This window comes from Stomoxys calcitrans, chromosome 5 (assembly GCF_963082655.1).
Source record: "Stomoxys calcitrans chromosome 5, idStoCalc2.1, whole genome shotgun sequence".
NCBI lineage: Eukaryota > Metazoa > Arthropoda > Insecta > Diptera > Muscidae > Stomoxys > Stomoxys calcitrans.
The window spans coordinates 50180478-50203116 of NC_081556.1; the positions used below are offsets into that span (position 1 = coordinate 50180478).

General features: G+C 37.0%; 1 protein-coding gene across 24 annotated transcripts in view; it reads right to left on the reverse strand.

Moving 5' to 3' along the window:
* Positions 1–259: 259 nt before the first annotated feature.
* Positions 260–22639, reverse strand: part of LOC106095735 (cell adhesion molecule Dscam2) — a 433819-nt gene continuing 411439 nt past the window's right edge. For all 24 annotated transcript variants that reach the window (XM_013263055.2, XM_059369670.1, XM_059369663.1 and 21 more), the window contains 2 exons: positions 14913–14979; positions 260–6091 (listed from right to left, as the gene is read on the reverse strand). In XM_013263055.2, the coding sequence (XP_013118509.2) occupies positions 6016–6091; positions 14913–14979 (143 nt within the window). In that variant the 3' untranslated portion in view covers positions 260–6015. The remainder of the gene's footprint in view (positions 6092–14912; positions 14980–22639) is intronic.

Here is a 22639-nt window from a genome sequence, read left to right on the forward strand (position 1 = left end):
TTTCCAGAAAGATCTTCATTGAGCTGTATTTAAATGTATTTTAAACAGGGCTGCGGACTCTGAAATAAAAGTCGGAGTCCGGTATTCATATCAGGCAAGCTTGTTCAACTCCGATGCAGACAATGACTTCAAAACCTCTACTCCGCAAATAAAACAATTGGTTTAATAACAAAAAATAAAATATTATATACAAACCTTTTTCAAATAACAATATACCAAACCAATAAGGCAAAACAATTAAAATAAATAAAACAATTAATTTAAAATGTTGAAACATAGTTCGTTTTGTATTTTAATAAGGAAAAATATCGAAATAAACTAAAAAAATTAAATTAAACTTAAGTTAAAATCAAAATAATAATAATGGGGGGTCTTTTTTCTTTCTGTTCAAAATCAATTGAAAATGTTTGTATATATACAAACGGGTAAATAAGTAATTATATACTTTAAATTAAAAAAAAAATAAAAATAATATATATATTACAAATCAAAATAAGGGCGAGGGGCAAAAATATTAAAGCTTTCACTTAAAAATTAACAGAAAGGGTACACATTTGTATGTATTGTATATATAAAACACATAGTTAGCACAATGATGTATGACAGGACTAAGGATGGGTTGGGAGGTTAGGCTAGATGCCAATGTATAATACAAAATGAAAGTGATGCTATTGAAATTGTGGGAAGCACTGTTTGAAAATTGTACAAAAATAATAATTAATAAAAAAAAAATATAATTGACCAATCTTGTGGTGTGAATAAAAGTTAAGTAGACTTGAAGAACAAGCTTTCTCATTATCTCCAAACCACTGTATAGAACCTTAATCTTTTTCTTAGTGTGGCACTTAATGTTAAAATTATAAAAAGTAGAAATTACAAACATAATTATAATGACTAACATATAAACATCACAATCTTAAATGTTAAAAATTATAAAAACCGTTATAATTTTCCATGTTTATGTTTTTCTTGGATAATATTAATAGGATTCATGATGAAATTGAATAAAATAAGTGTATGATATATATATGAGGATTATATATAAACTATAAAATGAGCTTAAAACCTAGAAGGGTGGGTTTTCGTAAAGAAAACTCTTTGCAGAAAATAAAATGAATGGCAATTACATTAAAATAATGACTTTTTTCAACTCTTGATGGTTTTTTTTTTCTTCTTCTATGAATATCAATGAGATTCTTGTTTAAAATTATATTAAATATTAAAAAAAAGAAAAAAACATATTTTTAATCAAACCAGTGTATACAAATTAAAATAAAAATTGTGCTTAGTTCAATGTTCAAGAGGAAGAAATTGGAAAAATAATGAGAAGCATATTCATTCTTTGTATGTGAAACTCTTTTCTTACTAAATTAAATTTACAAGAAATTATGCTTAAGGCAATCTAAATTATTTCATACACGGAAAGTGTATGAAATAATTTGTATAAAAGTTATATTTTCGGATACTGAAAATAATCGTAATATGTTTGCACACATTGAAGCCATAATTGAATTTGTAAGTAGACTTTGTTGGTGAAGTCAGCGATGTACTTTGCCTCACTACATCAATTCGCATCTTAAGACAGGACCAATAAAAATTGCATAACAAGGCATTCTAATTGTATAACAAGGTATTAATTTAAACCAAAAGCTTGTATGTTCTATCTGTAGTAGGGTGGGTCAATTTTTTCTGATCGAACAATTCTAAAAGTTTTTCTAAAAGAATCGTGGGTCTAAAACCAAAATCATTCCTAGGGTTTTTGATGTTGATTTAAAACGTTTGGCTTTTTAGGCAATTTGTTTTTAATTGATCGTAAATTACGATTTTGATAACCGCTTTATAATAGTCCAAACCCAATCTAAGAGTCAAGAGTTAGCGTTAATTTGTTTACATGCTGACGCTAGCGTAAGAGGGATGCGGCATGAAAGTCCCTTATCTTGACTCTTTGACTGGGTTTGGACTCTAAGTGTTTTCGGTCCTTACAAAAATGGCTCACTGTAGTTAAGAGCACACATACAGTATAGATAGACATTAGAGCTATAAATGATTATGAGAATATAATGCGAGATATACCTAGCTATTAAGCTAAACTTGAGATTTGCTTCGTGCACACAATAGTATTTGTTCTGAGTTTTTTAAAGAAGGGGAATAAAAGACTAGGTTAGGTTGAAAAGAGGGTGCAGATATTAATCCGTCCCCTGCCACTATGGACATACACCTAAGCCAGTAATCGGCTTGTTGTGCACTCTAAAAACTATAAATAAAAGACTAACTCTTCATTTTTTTTGGCTTGCTACAATGTACATAGAATTTGGACAAATATATACCTCAAACTTCCATCACTTTTCTCTTTTAACATACAGGGTTAATTTGTTGCCAAAGTGAATCTGCTTTTGTCTTTTATTTTGGCTTTCCAAACAATGTCAATGTTTTTCATTAAATTGGCCGCTCAATGCAGCTTACTGAACTAGCTCGTTCAGTCAATTCAATTGTCCAGTGTGCTGCTTTTGACTAGTTTCTTTCTTTTTACCGGAAAGTTTCTCTAATCTCATTCTTGCTAATCTCATTAGTCTCGTGAAGAAAAGTTTCGTTTAATACGTCTAAATCAGTTTGTTCATTTCAGTAAACTATTCAATTGAACTAGTCCTTTCACGACCTGAATTATTCTATCGTTTCATTCACTTCGCTCGTTTCAGTGAACCATTCAATTGAACTAGTTCGTTTAATATCTTTCGTTTTGTTCACTTCGCTTATTTATTCAAGGATTAGTTATGGGCATGAATGCTACATTAGTTTTCTACTAACCATAACACAGGTAAGCCAAACCAGCTAAGTTAGCAAACGGTGAAAGACAGAAAAAGACCATTGAACGTAAACCCAAAAATAGATTACTGAACATATTGAACTAGTGAACTGACTAAAGTAACTAGCTCAAAATTGGTTTGTATAACAATAATTCCAACTATTACAAGAATACTTGCATTAATTTTCTTAGTTCAATTTCGAAAATTACCATGTTTTTAGAAAAAAAAAAAAAATCATGGACAGGCTCAAACGAAAACGAATACAGTATATTATGGGATTCATAATGGATTTTGGTGCAAGCCCATCACTTTAAAGAAGTTGTGGGTAGAACAACCAGATATTGTAACACTTTCTATATAAATGATTGACTTTTCCGTGTGAGAACGCCCATAGTGCCAGTCTTGAAACAACTCCGGGGCACAGAATGTGAAAAGTACATAATTACTGCCACAGAATTTCTGGGGTTTGTATTCGGAACAGTTAGATTAAAAAGTCATTTAATGGCTTTGGTGTATATAGAATGGATTAAATCTCCCATCCTCTTCTTCAACCTAACCAAAACTAAAAACTTTTTCCATTCGAATGTCGTGATTATTTCGTAGGGCATGCTTTTTCTAGAGGTTTTAATACAGAAGAGGAACGCATAGAATGGATTAAATCCCCCATCCTCTTCTTCAACCTAACCAAAACTAAAAACTTTTTCCAATCGAAAGTCGTGATTATTTTGCAGGGCGTGCTTTTTCTAGAGGTTGTCCTAAAGGAGAGAAAGTTATGGGTTCCTTCCCTGGTCCCTCTTACAGTTAGGCGGCGTCTGGACCCTGGTTATGGGTTATGTAAGTAGGAGGCATGACACGCATGTCCAAGTAGCGTCTCGATTCTTTGGTCTCCAGGAGATGGTGGATAAATAGGTTACAGATGGACTTGCCAAGTTGGGACAGCGGATGGATTCTGCGAAAGCTACGGCGATGGTGATCTAGGATTCCATAAAGTGCTTATAATCTTGATCACAATTCAATTTATAGACTATTTACCAATTTCCGCCGTACATATGTCGAAAAAACTTTTTTACAAAAAGCCTGCTTTTAATTTTCCACAAATAATTCTTATTTTTGAAACAAGTTGGGGGCGCAAATTGGCCAAATCATTGCGATTTGAAAGTAGCTCCCCTATAAACCGATTCACGATTTCACTTATTGAGCATCTACAATATAAGAGCACAATTCGTTTTCGATTCGGTTTGAAATTAACGTGCGCTGTTTCAACTTTCAGAGTCTATGCAGAGAATCATCTGTTTCGGGCAGTAATCTGATATAACAGAACATCATATAGATTTTGAGGTTTCTAAGATCACAACTCTTAACAAATTTGTCTAAAATTGTGCATGTTGTATTATCTTACCACTTGTATTGACCAATGTAAGTATGCTCAAAATCGGGTTACAACTTGGTTTACTGTCTATAGAAGCCGATCTTCCAATATGCGTTAATGTGCACCCACAGAGTGCAGTCATATACAGCATGGAGAATATTTTTGCACGGAACTTTGTGCTTTTAAGCTGAACTTCCAATTTGAGTTCTTGTGCTCCTAAAGAGCGCACTCATATGCAAAATGAACGAAATTTTGGATGGAATTTTGGACTTATGCTGTGACTACCCCACACCATACATAGCTTACTCTAAACAAGGCCTTGCAGATAGTATGGTTGTCCGGAGAACTTGAGAACCAAGCGTGGTACATGGTGAGGGACATATAAGATTCGATTATAAAACTTGTAGTGATCAATGCCTACATGTTTCTCTGCAAGTGCAACATGATGAATAGTTGTCAGCATTTGGTGTTAACAAAAAAACTCATTTTCCTGGAGTAGCTCATCGTTTAATGTTAACTTGACATTTTAAATATTAATGGTCTTACTTACACAACTTCATAAAGCTTTAAAATGGGTTTCTTTTGACAGTTCTATAAAGGAAATCTGTCAAATAAGAATATTTCAAAATCTACATTAAGTTTTGTGAATAAGGCCGTAAATATTTTTGAGAATATTTTACAACGGGTTTTTGAGAAAATATTAAACATTTTTGAAATGAAAAAAATTAAAAAAATATTTAGGAATCTTTTCTACATCAAATTTTCAACAAAAAATAATATTTTCCTGATAACCTAATAAATACACCAAAAGAGTTTCCATTGGTAAAAAAAAGAATACGCCTTCATATATCAAAGCAATTTCTAAGAATTTCTTGAACATTTTTGTGTATTTGAATTTGGTTTATTGCTGAAGTATAAATATTTTATGGGGTTTGTTGTTGTGGTGTTATTTAATATTCCTGACTATTTCTTAATATTGGTTGATTTTTTTGTGTATATACGTTTTTCCTTCTTTCTTTTCATCATCATAATCTGCATTGCCTTCACATCATATAACTATGACTGTGACTTCATTATATTAATATTATTTTTTTTTTAAATAATGTTCACCATCAAAATACACTTATACATTAAAAAAATTTCTGTTTTTTTGTTTTCAATTTTTTTTTAAATATATATGTATACGTTGTATTTTGTTTTTCTTAATAGTTTAAAAAATGCAAAGTTTTCTTTTCCTTATATCATTTTTTTCGTTATTTTGGTTTTTAAATAGTGTATTTTTATGTGTTTGTGTGTGGTTGAGGGTGTCTTGTTTTATTTTTTAACTTTCGCACAATTTTGTTTTTATTTTTTTTGTTTTAATTTAATTTTTATTTTTGGGAAAAAGGCAAATGTTAGGTTACAAAAGAAACCCTAGCATGTTCTTAAGACAACATTTGCCTTTTTCTCTCTTCATTCCATAAGAAAGAAACGTTTTTGGTGTAGTTGTCTGTTGTGTGGTTTTCTTAAATATTTAAATAGGTTTTCCGTTTTTTTTCTCGTATAAATCACTCAATTTTGGTTTAGTCAAATTTTGTTGCAGTTTTGTTTTTTTCTTTTTTGGGAGTTGGCATTTTTTGTTTCAAAAAATTTGCCATGAGTGATGGTGTTGAGGTTTTTTTTTAAATTTTCCTTTTTTCAATTTAAATATTCATTAATGCTTGAAGTTGTTTTCTCTTACTTGCATTGAAGTCGTTTGAAATGTGTGTTTAATGGGGTTCGTGACATTGATGATGTGTTGTTTGGCTTATGTAGTAGCTTTTCTGCTGCTGCTGCTGCTCGTCATCTAAGCTAATTTACAAATTACACTGCCATAGTATCGTAGGCTGTGAATCCTGCGCCACTTTGTTGTTGGAGTTGTTTTGGGCCGGCTTCGTTTCTAAAGTTTTTCGGGGGGAAAATGTTTTAAAACAAAATCCATGTTAGTTATCTTTTAAGCATAAAGTTTTAAAAAATTCTAAATATTTAAACAATTTATTTTATAAACGTTACAGCTTGTTAAGCAAAATGCTAGTTAGATGATTTAGCTTTCTAGTAATAAGAATACGTATGTGAACTATATGTGCTCGGTATTCTTAGGGAGCAAAGGTTTAGAAGTAGCTAATATATTTATAAAATCGTTATTACTATACTTATGATTATAAGGGCCGTTTACACACAAAGATTGATTGTTCAACAAATTGGTGCTTATATTCTTGAAGGTTATTTGACAAAAATTTCGTTTTATACCCACCACCATAGGATAGGGTTATTCCGTTTGCAACACATCGAAATATCAAATTCCGACCCTACAAAGTATATTTATTTCGGATCGTAGTAAAATTCTAAGACAATTTAACGATGTCCGTGTGTCTGTCCGTCCGTCTATTGCAATCACTCTACAGCCTTAAAAAATTGATATATTGAGCTGAAATTTGGCACAGATACACGTCTTTTTGATGCACGCTTGAACGGGCCAAATCCGAACATATTTGGATATAGCTGCTGTATAGACCGATCTACCGATAAAGGGTCTAATGCCCATAAATGCTTTATATTTTATCCGATTTTGCTGAAATTGGAAACAGTGAGTAGTTTAAGGTTTCCCGACATCTGACCCAAATATGGTTCATATCGGACTATATTTAGATATAGCTGCCAAATAGACCGATCTGCCGATAAAGAGTTTGATGCCCATAAAAGCTTTATTTATTACCCAATTTCGCTGAAATTTGAAACAGTAGGTTATTTCAAGCCTCCTGACATCCGACCAATACATGGCGCAGATCTGACAATAAACAGATAAAGGGTCCGAAGCCCATAAAACCTTTTTTATACCCAAATTCGCTGAAATTCGAAACAGTGAGTTGTTTTGAGTCTCCCGATATCCGACTTTAATATGGTTTTTTTTCTGTCAGCCAACATCCAGGGGATGTCCCCTATGAATGCAGTGCATTGCGTTGGCGAGAGGAAATTATCGAACGAAATAAATCGAACGAAGCCATTACCGACACCAAATGCGACAAGCTTTGATAGAAGTGCACCGTGCCAGGCCCTACCAAATACCTTGGAGATATCCAGAGCCACAACCTTACTCTCACCAAACTGTTGGATTGAGCGACTCCAACGTTCCGACAGATGTGCCATGAGGTCACCCGTAGAGCGATTTCTGCGGAACCCATATTGTTGGTCGCTAAGAAGGCCATTAGACTTTAAATACCTCAGAAGATGGTGATTAACTATGCTCTCCATGACCTTGGAGAGGGAAGACTCCCGCACGGTAGGCAAGATTGAAAAGGTTGCGTAATGGACGAGCGAACGTCGAAGAAGCACATAAAAGCTTTATTTATTTACCGATTCCGCTAAAATTTGAAACAGTGAATTTTTTTTAAGCCTTTCGACATCCGACCGTAATATGGTTCAGATCGAACTATATTTAAATATAGCTGCCATATAGACCGATTTCCCGATAAAGGTTCTGAAGCCCATAAAAGCTTTATTTATTATCCGATTTCGCTGAAATTTGAAACAGTGAGTTGATTTGAGCCTCCCGATATCCGACCTTAATATGGTTCAGATCTGACTATATTAAGATATAGCTGTCATATAGACCGATCAGTCGATAAAGGGTCTGAAGACCATAAAAGCTTTATTTTTTATCCGGTTTCGCTGAAATTTGAAATAGTGAGTTGTTTTTAGCCTCCCGATATCCGATCGTTATATGGTTCAGATCGGTTTAAAATTGGATATAGCCGGCAAAAATACACAATATTTTGTTCCACAAAATTGAATTGGGTGCAAACAGTGAGTTTTATTGAGCCTCCCGATATTCGACCCTAATATGGTTCAGATCGAACTATATAAAAATATAGCTGTCACATAGACCGATCTGTCGATAAAGGGTCTGAAGCCCATAAAAGCTTTATTTTTTATCCGGTTTTGCTGAAATTTTAAATAGTGAGTTGTTTTAAGCTTCCGGACATCCGCCCCAAATATGGGTCAGATCAGAGTATATAGATATAGCTGTCATATAGACCGATCTTCCAATTTAGAGTCTTAATCCTATAAAAAGCAGATTTATTGTCTGAAAATGTTACTTGTATATTAGTTCTCGGGACCTGTGTAAAATAAGATCGAGACCAGCCCCTTTTAAGATATAACTACGTCCATAGTAGTGGAGTTTAAATTAAATAGGATGTTTATTATATCCTTGTTAAATTTGGTCCACATCGGTCCGGATTTGGTTACGGATGCCATATAGAAAGAACTCTCGATTTAAAGTCTTGGCCCTATAAAAAGAGCATTTATTATCCGATTTTGTTGAAATTTGACGCAGTGACTTATATTAGGCTCTTCGACATTCATATCCTTTATGGTTCAGATCGGTTTATATTTGGATATATCTGCAAAAAGACCAATATTTTGTTCTACAATATTGAGCAGTGACTTATATTTATTAGACCACTCAATGTCCGTGCCGATTTGGGTGCATAAGTTATCCAATATTCACCTGATTGTGACGAAAGGGAGTTTACATATATACCCGAGGTGGTGGGTATCCAAAGTTCGGCCCGACCGAACTTATTGCCTTTTTACTTGTTGATACCTATTTTATAAAACTTATTTGGCAGCAACATACTCTGGTGAAATAATTATTTTTTCATGAAGCAAAATGATAAATTATTTAATGTAATGAATGTGTTTAATAATAAAATATTTGCTGATATTCTTAAAGCGAAACAAATAAATTTTAGCACTTTTTTTATCACTGTTATATTGTACGACAAATGTAATTATGTAAACGGCCCCATTTGATAATAACGAGCCAACAACTTTTGCATTTTTAGGACAATCAAACCTGGGATCACGGCCCACTGACTGATGTGATGGGGCTGAACACCTTTAAAAAGACCAACTTTAAGCGTTTCCATTAAACTATGGAACAATCTTTTTTTTCAAAAATTACAAGAAAAACTAAGAAGATTATCAGAAATATATTTTCGTCTTGTAATAGGTATATATTTTTCCGAGACAGTTTTTTATGATAGCCACAGATAGTATTACAATATTGGCAGATCTAAGGTCGCCTAGGCTTGAAAGTGACTCAAGAGTTGCGGTGATGGTTTCAGACAACATTTTTTTTTGCTACTGTATACTTAGATTACTGCAGCAAACCCCACTAGCGCAAACGCAACTGGCTTAAAGAAGCTTTTCATCTGCCTTCTCTGGCAAAAACAATCGTCCCATAAATAGGAGAAATAATTACAGGCGTCTCGTACTCCGGGGCCTCGTACGATTAATTCCAAGTATCTTACCAATCAGAGTTACCCCTTATGTCCAGCAATGGTAAAGAAATAGGCCTTGTTAGTAGCTGGCAAAATATCGATAATATTATCGATATATTATTTTTTTGTCTGAATAACAATTGATAATTTTCCTATCGATACTATCGACACAGTTAATTCTTTGCAAAATTTAACAAAAATAAACGATCCGACACTGAATGTATTCTTAAAGATACATTGCGCCTATAGAGGGCGTCATTATCATCCACTTGGCTAAAATTTTGCACGTAAGTTCTCCCATGTGAGCGATGGCTTTGCTGAGTTCTCAAGCAGACTGAGAAAGCGATCCGTGGCACGACAAATGAGACAGAGGAGTATGTACCGGCAGTGCAATCGGGCGAAAATACAGGGGAAGATGGTTGCTAAGTAAATTAAGGAACCGCCCAATTACGCCGGGGTGGCAAGGAAGCACCAGATCCTCGGTTCCAGTAAACGAACGAGTTATCGAACATTTGTTGAACTCTGAAGGGGGTCCACCCATTCGAATTATGAAGGGGGTCCACTCATTCGAGTTTAGAGGGGACATATTTGTGCTAGCGGAATGTGTTGATACCGTCAAAAAGCTCGTTGTAAGTATCCACACTCCCTGGGACGCAAGGTTCGACTTTTTCAGAAAGATGGATATCCCACAGCTCACAAAAGTGACGGTCTTCATCAAGGATTTGGGCGGCAAAATCTCAACGGAACGCATGGAAGTCTTAAACAAGCAAAACCAAGATTTGTTGGTGAAGAAATGGGAGGTTTTCCACAGAGTAGAGAAGGGCGAAGGAATTCTCCTTGTGTGGGCATTGATCAAGTCTCCGTGACAAGTTTGGCTAAGACTAAAGCCATGGCTTACTACCGGGCCATGACCGTCCTTTTCAAGATTGGGAAGACAAGGATCGGCAAATATCCTCATATTGGGCCATCAGGCGGTGAAGTGGCGGGACTCGATAACGCCTAACGGACAGGGGTCGACGACAAGACAATCACCCACTCTCTTAATATTGGGAAGACTAGGATAAGCAAAGATCCTTATACAAAAACTTCAGGCATTACAGGGATGAGAGGCCCAGCACAACCTAACCAACAGGAGCCCGATAACGGAACCATCAACGACTTTCTCGAGATTAGGAAAACTAAGATGGATAAAGCTCCTAATGCTAAAACATCAGGCAGTGCAGTGACAGAGAACTCAATGCCGCCTTACGCACAGGTAGCAGACGATGAGACCAGGACCGAGTCCTAAGAAGCCCATTTACTCAAGATTTGGAAGACTAGTCTAGGCAAAGATACTAATATTGGAACATCAGGCAGTGCAGGGAAGGTAGATACAATACAGCCTAACGAACAGGCACCCGATGATGGAACCATTACCGACTTTCTCAAAATTCAAAAAACTAGGATATGCAAAGATCCTAATATAGAAACATCCGACTGTGCAGTGACGGGAAACTTAATGCAGCTTTAAGAATAGGGAGCAGACGATGAGACCATCACCCACTCCCAAGAAGCCCATCTAATGGAGGACCAATGATTGGGGTCATCCAGATAAACGGATGCAACAGATATGAGACAGGAAGACGGTGGAGCATACCTGGCAGCACTTTATCTACCTATCGTCTCTCCAACACAGACAGGAAATGAGGTACTCATAGGGTGCGATGCAAACTTTGACTACATTGCGTGGGGTAGTACCAACACTAATTAGCGGGGCCAAGCCCTAGCAGAGTTCTGGAATACTGATGACCTAATAACACCTTATATTGGTACACCGCTACCTTTGTTGATAGGATTAGTGAGGAGTTTTCAGATGTGAGAAAATCTAAAAGATGAGGTTCAGGATTGGAGTTTCTATGAAACACTCTTTCTCTGACCACCGCTACATTAGGTTTAGAATAGCACGGCCGGCGCCGAATCCGATAAGCTTCCGGAATAAGTTGAAAACCAACTGGACAAGATTCGGAAGGCAACTCAGAAGAAGACTTGGGCAAGATAATTTAGATTGTCCAAGCATAGAAGACATTGACGAAAATATCAACAGTATTAATACCGCACTGGTGGGGCCTTTCGAAGATAGTTACCATCTTCGGGAAAGGAAATCAGCCCAAGAAAAACCTTGGATGACCGTTGAGATTCGCAACATTGTAATAGAGGTCCCCAGACTTTATAACAGAGCTCGTCGTAAAAAAACACAAGTTTACAGGGATGTGTACTACACACGGTTCAAGGAATACAATACGATTACCAAAGCGGCAAAACGTGTATTCTGGAAGCTTTCCTGCAAATTCCTACCTTAAAATATTCATTTTAGAGGTTACTTTATAGTTTTTAGAGTGCAAGCCGATTACTGGCTTAGGTGTATATCCATAGTGGCATGGGGTGGATTAATATCTGCACCCTCTTTTCAACCTAACCTAACCATCTCGCTAACCATACCTCAGCTCTAACCATTGCAAATTTCAAAGAGATAACTCTATCCGTTCTCACACGGAATATTTTTAACTAGTTTTTTTTTCGATTTTCTACCACTGTGCGTTGGAACATTTCCCATGTCATAGCCCGGCTAACAGGCACCGGAACTTCGGTGAGGACACTATACTAGTCATGAACCAACTTAGGGGCGTGGTGTGAAAAGCAGTTAAGGATTTTATAAGTAGCACGGTGTTCCTAACTTAGATCTTCTCTTTCGAGGTTACTTTTTCGTATTTAGACCACACAACACGCCGATTACTGGCTTAGGTGTATGTCTGTCTATGTTTGTGTCTGATAACGGACTACAGCTATAACCTTACCTAATATTACCTTTTCCTATTGGTCATATAGAACTACGTGTTCTTTAGAGACTATCTAAATAACTTGCTAAGGGCGCTCGCTTTGAAAGTCAAGTAAAGTGGAAAGCTATTGGAAAAACTTTATTTTTTTTCACGTAACCAACACGCAGGGGATGTCCCCCAAATATGCAGTACATTGCGTTGGCAATTAGGAAAGTTAAGGGTTGGAGGGGGAAAAGAGGGAGTAGTGTTTATTGATATTAGTCTTAAATTTCTGAACGTCAATGTCGGTGCGAAAGACATTAGCCGGAAGTCGATTCCACATTCGAATGTTTCGGGCGAAAAATGAATTTTCTAGGTAATGCATGGTCCGGTCGACTGGCCAATCGATTACAAACAGGTGTGAGTTGCTAGCAAGTCTTGTATTCCTGGTGAACATCCTAACGTCAGGGATAAGAATACGAATATCCCTGGAACTCACGCCATGAAAATAACGATAGAGCAATACAACGCTACCCACATTCCGTCGATGATCAAAGGAAGCAATAGAGTTGGATACCCTACTGTCCCCAATCAACACCATCGCTCTCCGTTGAACCTGGTCAAGTAGCTCCAAGGATGATTTTGGAGCTCCTGCCCATATATGAGAGTTATATTCCATCCTCGGCCTGATGTAGGTAGTGTAGATATTGAGAAGATCAGAAGTGGTGAAATATTTCTTGCACCGCTTAAGAAAGCCCAAACACTTGAATGCTTCTTTCGACACTTCGTATACGTGTTTTGACCAACGGACATCACATTGTATCTTCATGCCCAGAACATCAAGAGCATCTGACTGCTCAATAACTATACCGTCGATAGATATCGACGATTGAAGTGGGTCAGTGAATTGCTTGTGAGACAAGAAACAACACTGCGTCTTCTGTGCGCTAAAGTCTACTCTGTTCATTCTACCCCACTCGGAAATGGCCAACAAATCCTCGGAGAGCGTCTCATCCATATTGCGCCTTCCGTCACCAATTTCTTGAGGACTGGGCCTATAGTCGAATGAATATGAATGACACAGACTACTGTCATCGGCAAATGAGTAGAATGGATTCGATGTCTGAACCAATAGATCGTCAATGAAACAAAGAAAAACTGAAGGGGAAAGGACAGAGCCTTGTGGCACACCTGCGGTCAATGTATACTCATCTGATGAGAACCCATCTGCAACAACTCGTAAGTGCGATCTCTGAGAAAGCTCGATATAAATCGAACGAAGTTATTTCCGATTCTAAAATCGACAAGCTTTGATAAAAATGCAACATGCCAGATCCTATCAAATGCCTTGAAAATATCCAGAGCCATGACCTTACTCTCACCATACTGGTGGATAGAGCGACTCCATCGTTCCGACAAAAATGCCATTAGGTCTCCCGTAGAGCGATATCTGCGGTACCCATACTGTCTGTCACTAAGAAGGCCATTGGACTCTAAGTATTTGACAAGATGATGGTTAACCATACTCTCCATAACCTTGGAGAGCGCGGAGCATATCGCAATTGGCCGGTAATTCGCAGGGTTGTTCGCCCCACCTTTCTTGGGGATGGGCTGAACATTTGCAACCTTCCAACGGGGAAAACACCCGCACGGTAAGCAAGGTTGAAAAGGTTGCGTAGTGGACGAGCAAGCGTCGAAGAACACTTACAAAGGACTAGTGTTGATATACCGACCGGCCCCGGAGATTTATTAACTTCGAGATCCGCAAGGACCCTTTTAACTCCACGTGTCGACGAAATTAACAAAATATTGGCATCAACTTCAATCGTAGAACATGGATATTTCATAATGTACTATATTGCATTCATATCCGAAAAATTTTAACCCTTTCTTATTCAAGTCTTATAAATTTTTATATCATAGTAAAAATATTTTAAATTTCATAATTTTTATGAAAAACTCTCAAGCCTTTTGAAAATGGTAAATTTAGAATTCTAAAAACTTTTTTAATTTAAAGTTTCAAAAATATAAAAAAAAACTTTTAAATGTTCAGAACTTTCTATGTTAAGCATATAAAATTTCAAAACTGTGAATTGCATCAAATAAAGAAAACACATAAAAAAACATAGTTAGAGTAAAAGAAGAGTTAAAAACAATAGAACGAAAATTAAAAAATTGCATGCAACACATAAAAAACCCAAACTACTGGTAGTACTACTACAACTATTACTACTTACACTCAGAATATAGTTAAAAATACAAATATCTACAATACGTGTGGTCACAACCAACATACACAAACTTACAAATGTCTTCGACTACAGGATACAAGTTTTTTTTTTAACAAGTTTTTGGAACACAAAAAAATTAGTTGGTAAAACCAAAAACGGGAATGTTAAAGAGAAAAAAGACAAAAATACAAATTTAAATGTGGATCAAAATAGGTGATTGTTATAAAGTTGGTGGTTATTGGGGAACGTTATTTAAATTTTGTAGTTTTCGTTTTTGTTTGTTTAATTTCAATAAAAGTTGTTACGTCTAGTTCATAATTTGGTGTTGTGTGTTCTTTTAGTTGTTACTTTGTTGCATTTTCACTTGTTTTTGTTTATTTTTTCATTTGTTTCTATATTCAATACATTACCTTTCAATCAATTTTCGCATTTCTTCGGTGGTACGTTGATCCTTGTGAATAGGTGACCTTTTAACAGCTGTTCAGGGTTGCATTTCAATTTGAATTGAAATCATAGTTGTAGATATTTATTTAAGATTTTTATGTAGGATTTTGAAAACACAGTGATATGCCAAGTATATGCATGGTTCGGATTTTTAAAAGCAACAATCCACAACAAAAAGGTAAATGAGTGGGTAATGAAAAGAAAAAAAAATAAATAAAATAATTGTTTTAAAGAAATTAATTGGTGCCAAAGCAACGACGTATAATTGCTTGTGAATGAAAAAATCAGACAAAAAATTTTTAAAACAATTGAACAGAGCTTAATGAATGAATGTCCTGAAACTAGAATTTCTTGTATATACATGGAACAACCAAAGCATAAAATAATCAAAGGGTCCTGCTTGACTAGACCAAAAACAAAAAACTTAAAAAAAATAATTACTTTTTGTTTAATGTAATATTATGTATATTGATTTTAACTGATGTGGCATATAAATGACTATATCAATACATGCAATGCAATGTCATATACAATGACTTGAAAATGGAAAATGAAAAAAAACTAACAAAAACACTGCACACATAAATAAAACTAGTATACAACTATTGCTCATCCCAAATAAATTTAAACCATTTCATTTTGTTGTTGGATTCATCAAGCTTAGACCAATAGTCTTTATTTGATTGCTTCTTTTTCATATGGAAAAGCCAAACAACAAAATCCCTCGAAAAAGTTTCACTTATGTGGTGCGTTAAATGTGTTGTGGTGGTTTGCAATGATCGCTATTTCGTCCTTTGCCAGAGGGCTCATCAGATTGCTATGACAGCAAAAGATAACATGCTTCCACCAACTCACTAATTAGTCAGCAGTGCAATGGTAAAAAATGGCAGTAAGAAAAAAATCAAAACCAAACAGCCAACATCTCCTCAAAAGACATCTGACATTAACAACACATTCAAAGCCAAACATGTTATCCAGCATATTGCAGCTACATATTCGTCGACGTGCCATTCAAAACCGAATGAATGCACGAACAAAACGAATAAGTTTAAAGTATTTATCGATTATATCGTTGAGTGGAGCGGACGTGTTCTCAATTCGCTCTTCAAGAAATATCTACATCTTCGAAAAGGACTACATATTAGGCAACATATTTTAAAGCTGAGTTCAGCAGTAGGATTAGAATGGACTCCAAAGACTCAATAGCTGCGGTTGTGGCATCAGACCATAGCATCTTGTCCGCCCCTCCTATAGGAATGGGCGCCATGCCATGGCACCTGCAAATGCAAATATTGCCAGTGAACATTCCACTAAGGAACAGGGGCAAACTTCTCACATATCAATGAGTACAGTCCGATTCATGTTTAAGCTCAATGATAAGGGGCCTCCCTATTATTGGCGAGTCCGAATGGCGTGTCGCAGTGCGACACCTTTATGGAGAAAAGTTGTACATGGCATAGTACCTCACAAATGTTGCCAGCATTAGGAGGAAAAAACCAACGCTTACAATTTTTTTCTGATGTTCTCGCCAGGATTCGAACCCAGGCGTTCAGCGTCATAGGCGGACAAGCTAACCTCTGAGCTATGGTGGCCATGGCACTTGCAGTCAAGATTAATGCCTTAGTCGCATTCTTCAGACTAACGAATGAGAAAGAGATATATAAACCAAAGGGATGCGCAGTTCATCCCCAGCCTTTAAATATAAGTGGTTTTTCTGATTCAGACTTAAACAGTGACAGCGTCAATGAAACAGTCAGTGCAGCCGAATCGAGTGATGAGGTCAGCGGAATGACGGCCGTAGTGATAGAGGGCTCGCAAGAAGACAAGGAATGCAATTCGGGGCACGTTAAAGGAGCATGAGGAGTATACACCGGCAGCGTAATCCGGCAAATGTGCAGGATGCTGGTGGGGATGGAACTAACACTTCAACCATTTCTCCGGAAACTGGAAAGAGAATTCGATCTACCAAAGAGCCTAACAATGCTAAAACTCTGAAAAAGATATCCCCGCTTTCAAGTACTCTGGAAAGACCAAACCAGCACTGCCGCAATAGAGACTACAGTGATTTCCAAAAGAACGCCACAGCCATAAAGGAAGGAGAAGATGGTCGTTGAAAAATTTAAGGAAGCGAACCCTTATGGCATTCGATAGGATTCCACCAGAAAATAGGTTTCAAGTATTTATTTACCGAGCAGATTTTTGAACATGTGTGGAACCCTGGAGAGGGTCCACCCATTCAAATGATGAGCTGCGAGTATAGTGACGACGTTTTAATGCAGCGAATGTAATGATGCCGTCAAAAAGCTCGTTAGAAGTAACCACAATCGATGGGAGGGCTCAAAGCTCAACCTGGTTAGAAAGATGGAGATCTCCAGCTCACAAAGGCGATGGTCTTCATCAAGGGAGGGGAAGCAAATTGCAACGGAACTTATATTGAGATTCTTAGGCAAGCAAAACCAAGGTTTGGTCGCGGAGTCATTGGAAGAAACTCTCCTTGTGGTAGGCATTGATCAAGCCTTCATGACCAAGCCTTGGCTAAGATTAAAGGCATGGTGTTCTACGGGGGCAAGGCCGTCTTTTTCAAGAATGGGAAGACTGGGATAAGCAAAGATTCTATTATCGGAAAATAAGCCAGTGCGGTGACAGGGAACCCAATGCATCCTAACGAACACGGAGCAGACGATGAGACCATCACCCACTCTCAAAATGCCAATTTACTCAACATTCTGAAGACTAGGGTAGGCAAATATCCTAATATTGAAACACCAGGCACTGCAGGTACGGGAAACTCAATAAAGGCAAATGAAAAGGGACCCGATAATGGAGCCATAACCGACTCTCTCAATATTCGGAAGACTAGGATATGTATAATAACAATGAGACACCAAAAAATGATATACTTGAGGATCAATAATTGAGGTCATCCAGATAAATCGCCACCGGAGCGCGACGGCCACACAGGCTGTGATGAAGAAAATCACCAAGGGTAAGTCTCATATCGCTTTAATTCAGGAGCCATGACCGAATAAAGTTCTGGACTGAACCATATCAACTACCAATTATTCTATGCTAACACGGGAACTCGGCCTAGGCCTGCGTTATTTATCATAAAAATGTTTATTGTATATTTTTCCCAGAATTGTTACGTCGGATGCAACAGTGAGGAGACGATGGAGCATCCAAAGGATGGATTGTTTGTGCATCGTTTGTGAGTCTAAGGAATCTTTCTCTTTGTTCATGCAGCGGCTACGGACACTATTTAATCCTTAATAAAGGGTGATTTTTTTGAGGTTAGGATTTTCATGCATTAGTATTTGACAGATCACGTGGGATTTCAGACATGGTGTCAAAGAGAAAGATGCTCAGTATGCTTTGACATTTCATCATGAATAGACTTACTAACGAGCAACGCTTGCAAATCATTGAATTTTATTACCAAAATCAGTGTTCGGTTCGAAATGTGTTCATTCACCGTTCAGCGATGAGGCTCATTTCTGGTTGAATGGCTACGTAAATAAGCAAAATTGCCGCATTTGGAGTGAAGAGCAACCAGAAGCCGTTCAAGAACTGCCCATGCATCCCGCAAAATGCACTGTTTGGTGTGGTTTGTACGCTGGTGGAATCATTGGACCGTATTTTTTCAAAGATGCTGTTGGACGCAACGTTACGGTGAATGAACACATTTCGAACCGAACACTGATTTTGGTAATAAAATTCAATGATTTGCAAGCGTTGCTCGTTAGTAAGTCTATTCATGATGAAATGTCAAAGCATACTGAGCATCTTTCTCTTTGACACCATGTCTGAAATCCCACGTGATCTGTCAAATACTAATGCATGAAAATCCTAACCTCAAAAAAATCACCCTTTACTATGCCTGGTGTTCCCGGCAGTGTGAATTACACATTGCCTAACCGATTTTTGATGAAACGTACTGTACCAGCACTTCTGATAGGACCGATTGCAATACTGTATCCCAGGTGGGCATTGGAGTGTACTCTTAAGAAGTACAAATAGTCATATAGAGAAGGTTACCCTTCCACTGTAGTGTATATCAGTGACGCTTTAACTAAGACAAAATGTCATAACGACAATTGGCATTAATATCTTCTCCGACGGCCAGGCAGCCATTAAATATCTGGCACATATAACTGATGAAAACCCGTCCTCGACTGTTGCAGATCTCTCAACGAGACGGCTGAATAACAGCCATCTGGTAGACTTAAGGTTGCAAGTATCGACTTTTGCAGACGATGTAAGGATGTCGAGAAAGAAGAGACTATAGAACAGCTGCTGTGCGTGTCCCGCACTGGCAGTCAAAATTAGTTCCACGTTTTGGGTTTTCATTTCCCAAACCCGACAAGGCAAGCGACACCAAAAGCCTACAGACCTATAAGCCTTACGTCTTTTCTACTCAAAACCATGAAACCTATTGCGAATACCATGATTAAGAGTAGGACATGCTGCGGACTGCTCAAATACAAAGCAACATGCCTATGTCAAGGGAAGGTCGGTGGAGATTGTCGATGCCAAGACGTACACATTGTATTGACATCCAAGTTCCAACCATCGGAAATGCGTTCTTCTAGCCAGTTCGCACAGACAGCTGATGCATACACCTTATCAGCGTGTCGACTTCGGTCTTAAATAGTTCAGCGGGTTACCCATCGGCTCCTGCTGCCTTGTTGTGCTTTAGTCGGGTTGCAACTACGCGGGCCTCATTCTGACTAGGAGGCAAACATTCTATACAATCATCAAGGATTGGTTCTGCGGTATAATCTTCGCCATCATTGTCGGACACTATTGCCTGGGTAAAATGTTCTTTCCATATCCTCAGCACACTATCACACCTGCAGGAGGATATGCCTGCACGAAACCCATTGATTTGATATCTGATTCTTTGGTAGAATTTCCGGACTTCATTCTGACTCCTCTAAATCTTAATTCGCTCACAATCAGGTCTTTCCATATGCTTTTTCTTTCTGCGGAATAGACGTTTCTCCTCTCTCCTTTTCTCCCAATACCTCTCCGTCATTTGGCGAGTTGCTAGCGATTGCAGCGTTGTTTTGTAGGACGCATTATTGGCTCCAGAAGTATCTCGACAATCTTGGTCGTACGATGGGGTTCTTGGGGGGAGGCTTTTGGTTTTCAAATACGGATTTCACGGCATTTTCCATGGAGTGGGCAATGAATTGCCACTGCGCTGTAAAGTCATAGGGACAAAGAGTGCTTTAATCAAGCAGTTGGGTCAGTATGCCGTTGTCATCTGTTGTGTCTGCAGTCCAGCTGCCGTGCAGTGTCAAATCGTACTTTTCTCGCCATATTCGCTCCACGGATCGCTTGTAGTCGGGTGACAGCCATGTGAATTTATGAATTTTTTATGTTGAAATCTGGTGCAGCTTACTTGGTTTTTGCCACCGCGTAATATCTAAGCCTCTACCCATTATCAGGCGTTATATCGTGGGAAAATATCATCCTACTTTTGGACCAAAATTGTTTTCCTTCTTTATCTTCGGTTTAAAATCTAGAACGATTTTAATATCATAGGCGGGGCAGAAGTCGTATTCTCTCTCTACGACCTCATAGAAAATATCATTGGTCTGCTCGTCATTGTCTTTCGTCGAGGCATCGGAGCTTAAAGTTCAATCCTGTATTGACAGCAATACATTTTCTACCTAACTTTAAAAAGGTGTTTTGTCTTTTTATTTATAAAGGGTGATTTTTTACGAGATATAGGAAAGTTTTCCAAAAAAAACATATCAATTTCAGAAAAATTCATGAAATTTTAATTTGAATCGATAGTATGGTCCATATAATTTTAGGTTTGAAGATGATTTCAAGCAAATTTTGACCGCAACTGCGCTTAGTTCAATTTTGGCATACTCATTTCAACATTTCGGCCGGTATTTCACGTATAAATGCTTCAATGTTGTCTTCCAATGCGTCAATTGAAGCGGGTTTGTCTTTATAGACATGAGCTTTAACATAGCTTAACAAAAAATAGTCAAAGGCGTTAAATCCCACAATCTAGAATTGACCGGTCCCGAACGTGAAATATAATGTTCACCGAACTCGCCTCTCAATAAGTCCATTGTTACATGTGCCGTGTGTCATGTGGCACCGTCTTGTTCAAATCACATGTAATGCTTGTCAAGCTCTTGTATTTTGGGCAAACAAAAAGTTGAATACCATCTGAAGGTAGCGCTCACCATTTACAGTTACGTTACGATTCGAATCATCTTTGAGGAAGTACGGTCCAATGATGCCACCAGCCCATAAACCGCACCAAAATGTGACTTTTCTGCATGCATTGGTAGCTCTTGCAATGCTTCTGGCTGATCTTCACTCTAAAATCGACAATTCTGTTTATTACGTACCCGTTGAGCCAAAAATGGGCTTCGTCGCTGAAGAAAAAGAAATCCGTGATGAACTTTCTTAATAGAGCACGCATTTTGATAATAAAATTCTTTCATTTGCAAGCGTTTTTCGTTTGTAATACAATTCCAGGTTAAATTATAGACAACACTGAAGATGTTTGACAGTGAAACAAAACACAAAACGTGAGTGAGCTGTTTAAACCAGTCTTGCCAAAAAGATAATTGCTAAAAAATAACCATTTAATAGAAACAGAGAACCCTACGTTTCGGAGACGGACAGTATCGGATTGTACGAGTTTTTATCACTTAGAGCACACAATAAGCCGATTATTGGCTTATTAATATGTCCATAGCGGCATGGGGCGGATTTAAAATTTCTTGTCAACCAAACCTATTGTATGACGAGTTCTGTTATGATATAGCTGATATGTAAACCGATACTCCGAAAGGAGATATTGCGCACATAGCGGGGGCGAGTCCAATCCCATTTGGACATGATTATTAGTTTGTGCTCCACTGATCTTAATCGATTTTGCCTGTTGTAAACATCATTTATACCCAATAGTTGTTCATCGTTTTGATTATGTGTGCAAATTGGTTTTGTTATTAAAATATAATATGAATGAAATTAGTCACATTTAATATATATAACAATCGGTGCAATATGGTAAATAATGTGTGAATATACATATGTACATGAAAGGTGCATGAAAATATTTTTTGGAAATTTTTAACCAAATACCAAATAAAAAAAATAATTATATAATTTATATAACGCACAAAATATAAACACATTTATTTTTTTAATCACAATAAAAGAAATAGCGCAAAACACAGTATGATTATTTATCAAAATCAAAAATAAAGACTTTTCTCTGAAAACGGTTATGATTCACTGTAATGATGTGTATGAATCATGAAAGCGAATCATGAATGTGAGTCAATGACTGACTTGTAAGTTCTATTTCCAAATTGATCTTCACTGATAAATCATAAATTATAATGAGATATGTCACAATTAAATCCCTTGGAACTTGAAATCAGCTTATCGAAGAGATTGATTTTTACCCTAGCAAATGTTTGTCTGTTTGGTAAACTGATACCTGATACTGATATACTATATATGAGGAATATCGTGGTATGACTTTTGGCATTTACATGGGTTAGTTAAGATATATTTATATCCATTATCGAGCAAATATATATATGCCCTAGGTGAAACTAATTGTTTTTTTTTTTTGAGTACTATTTACTTTAAATACTTGTGGTGGAGAACTTTATCTCTGAAATCATAATAATTCAAGACTATTTTGTGT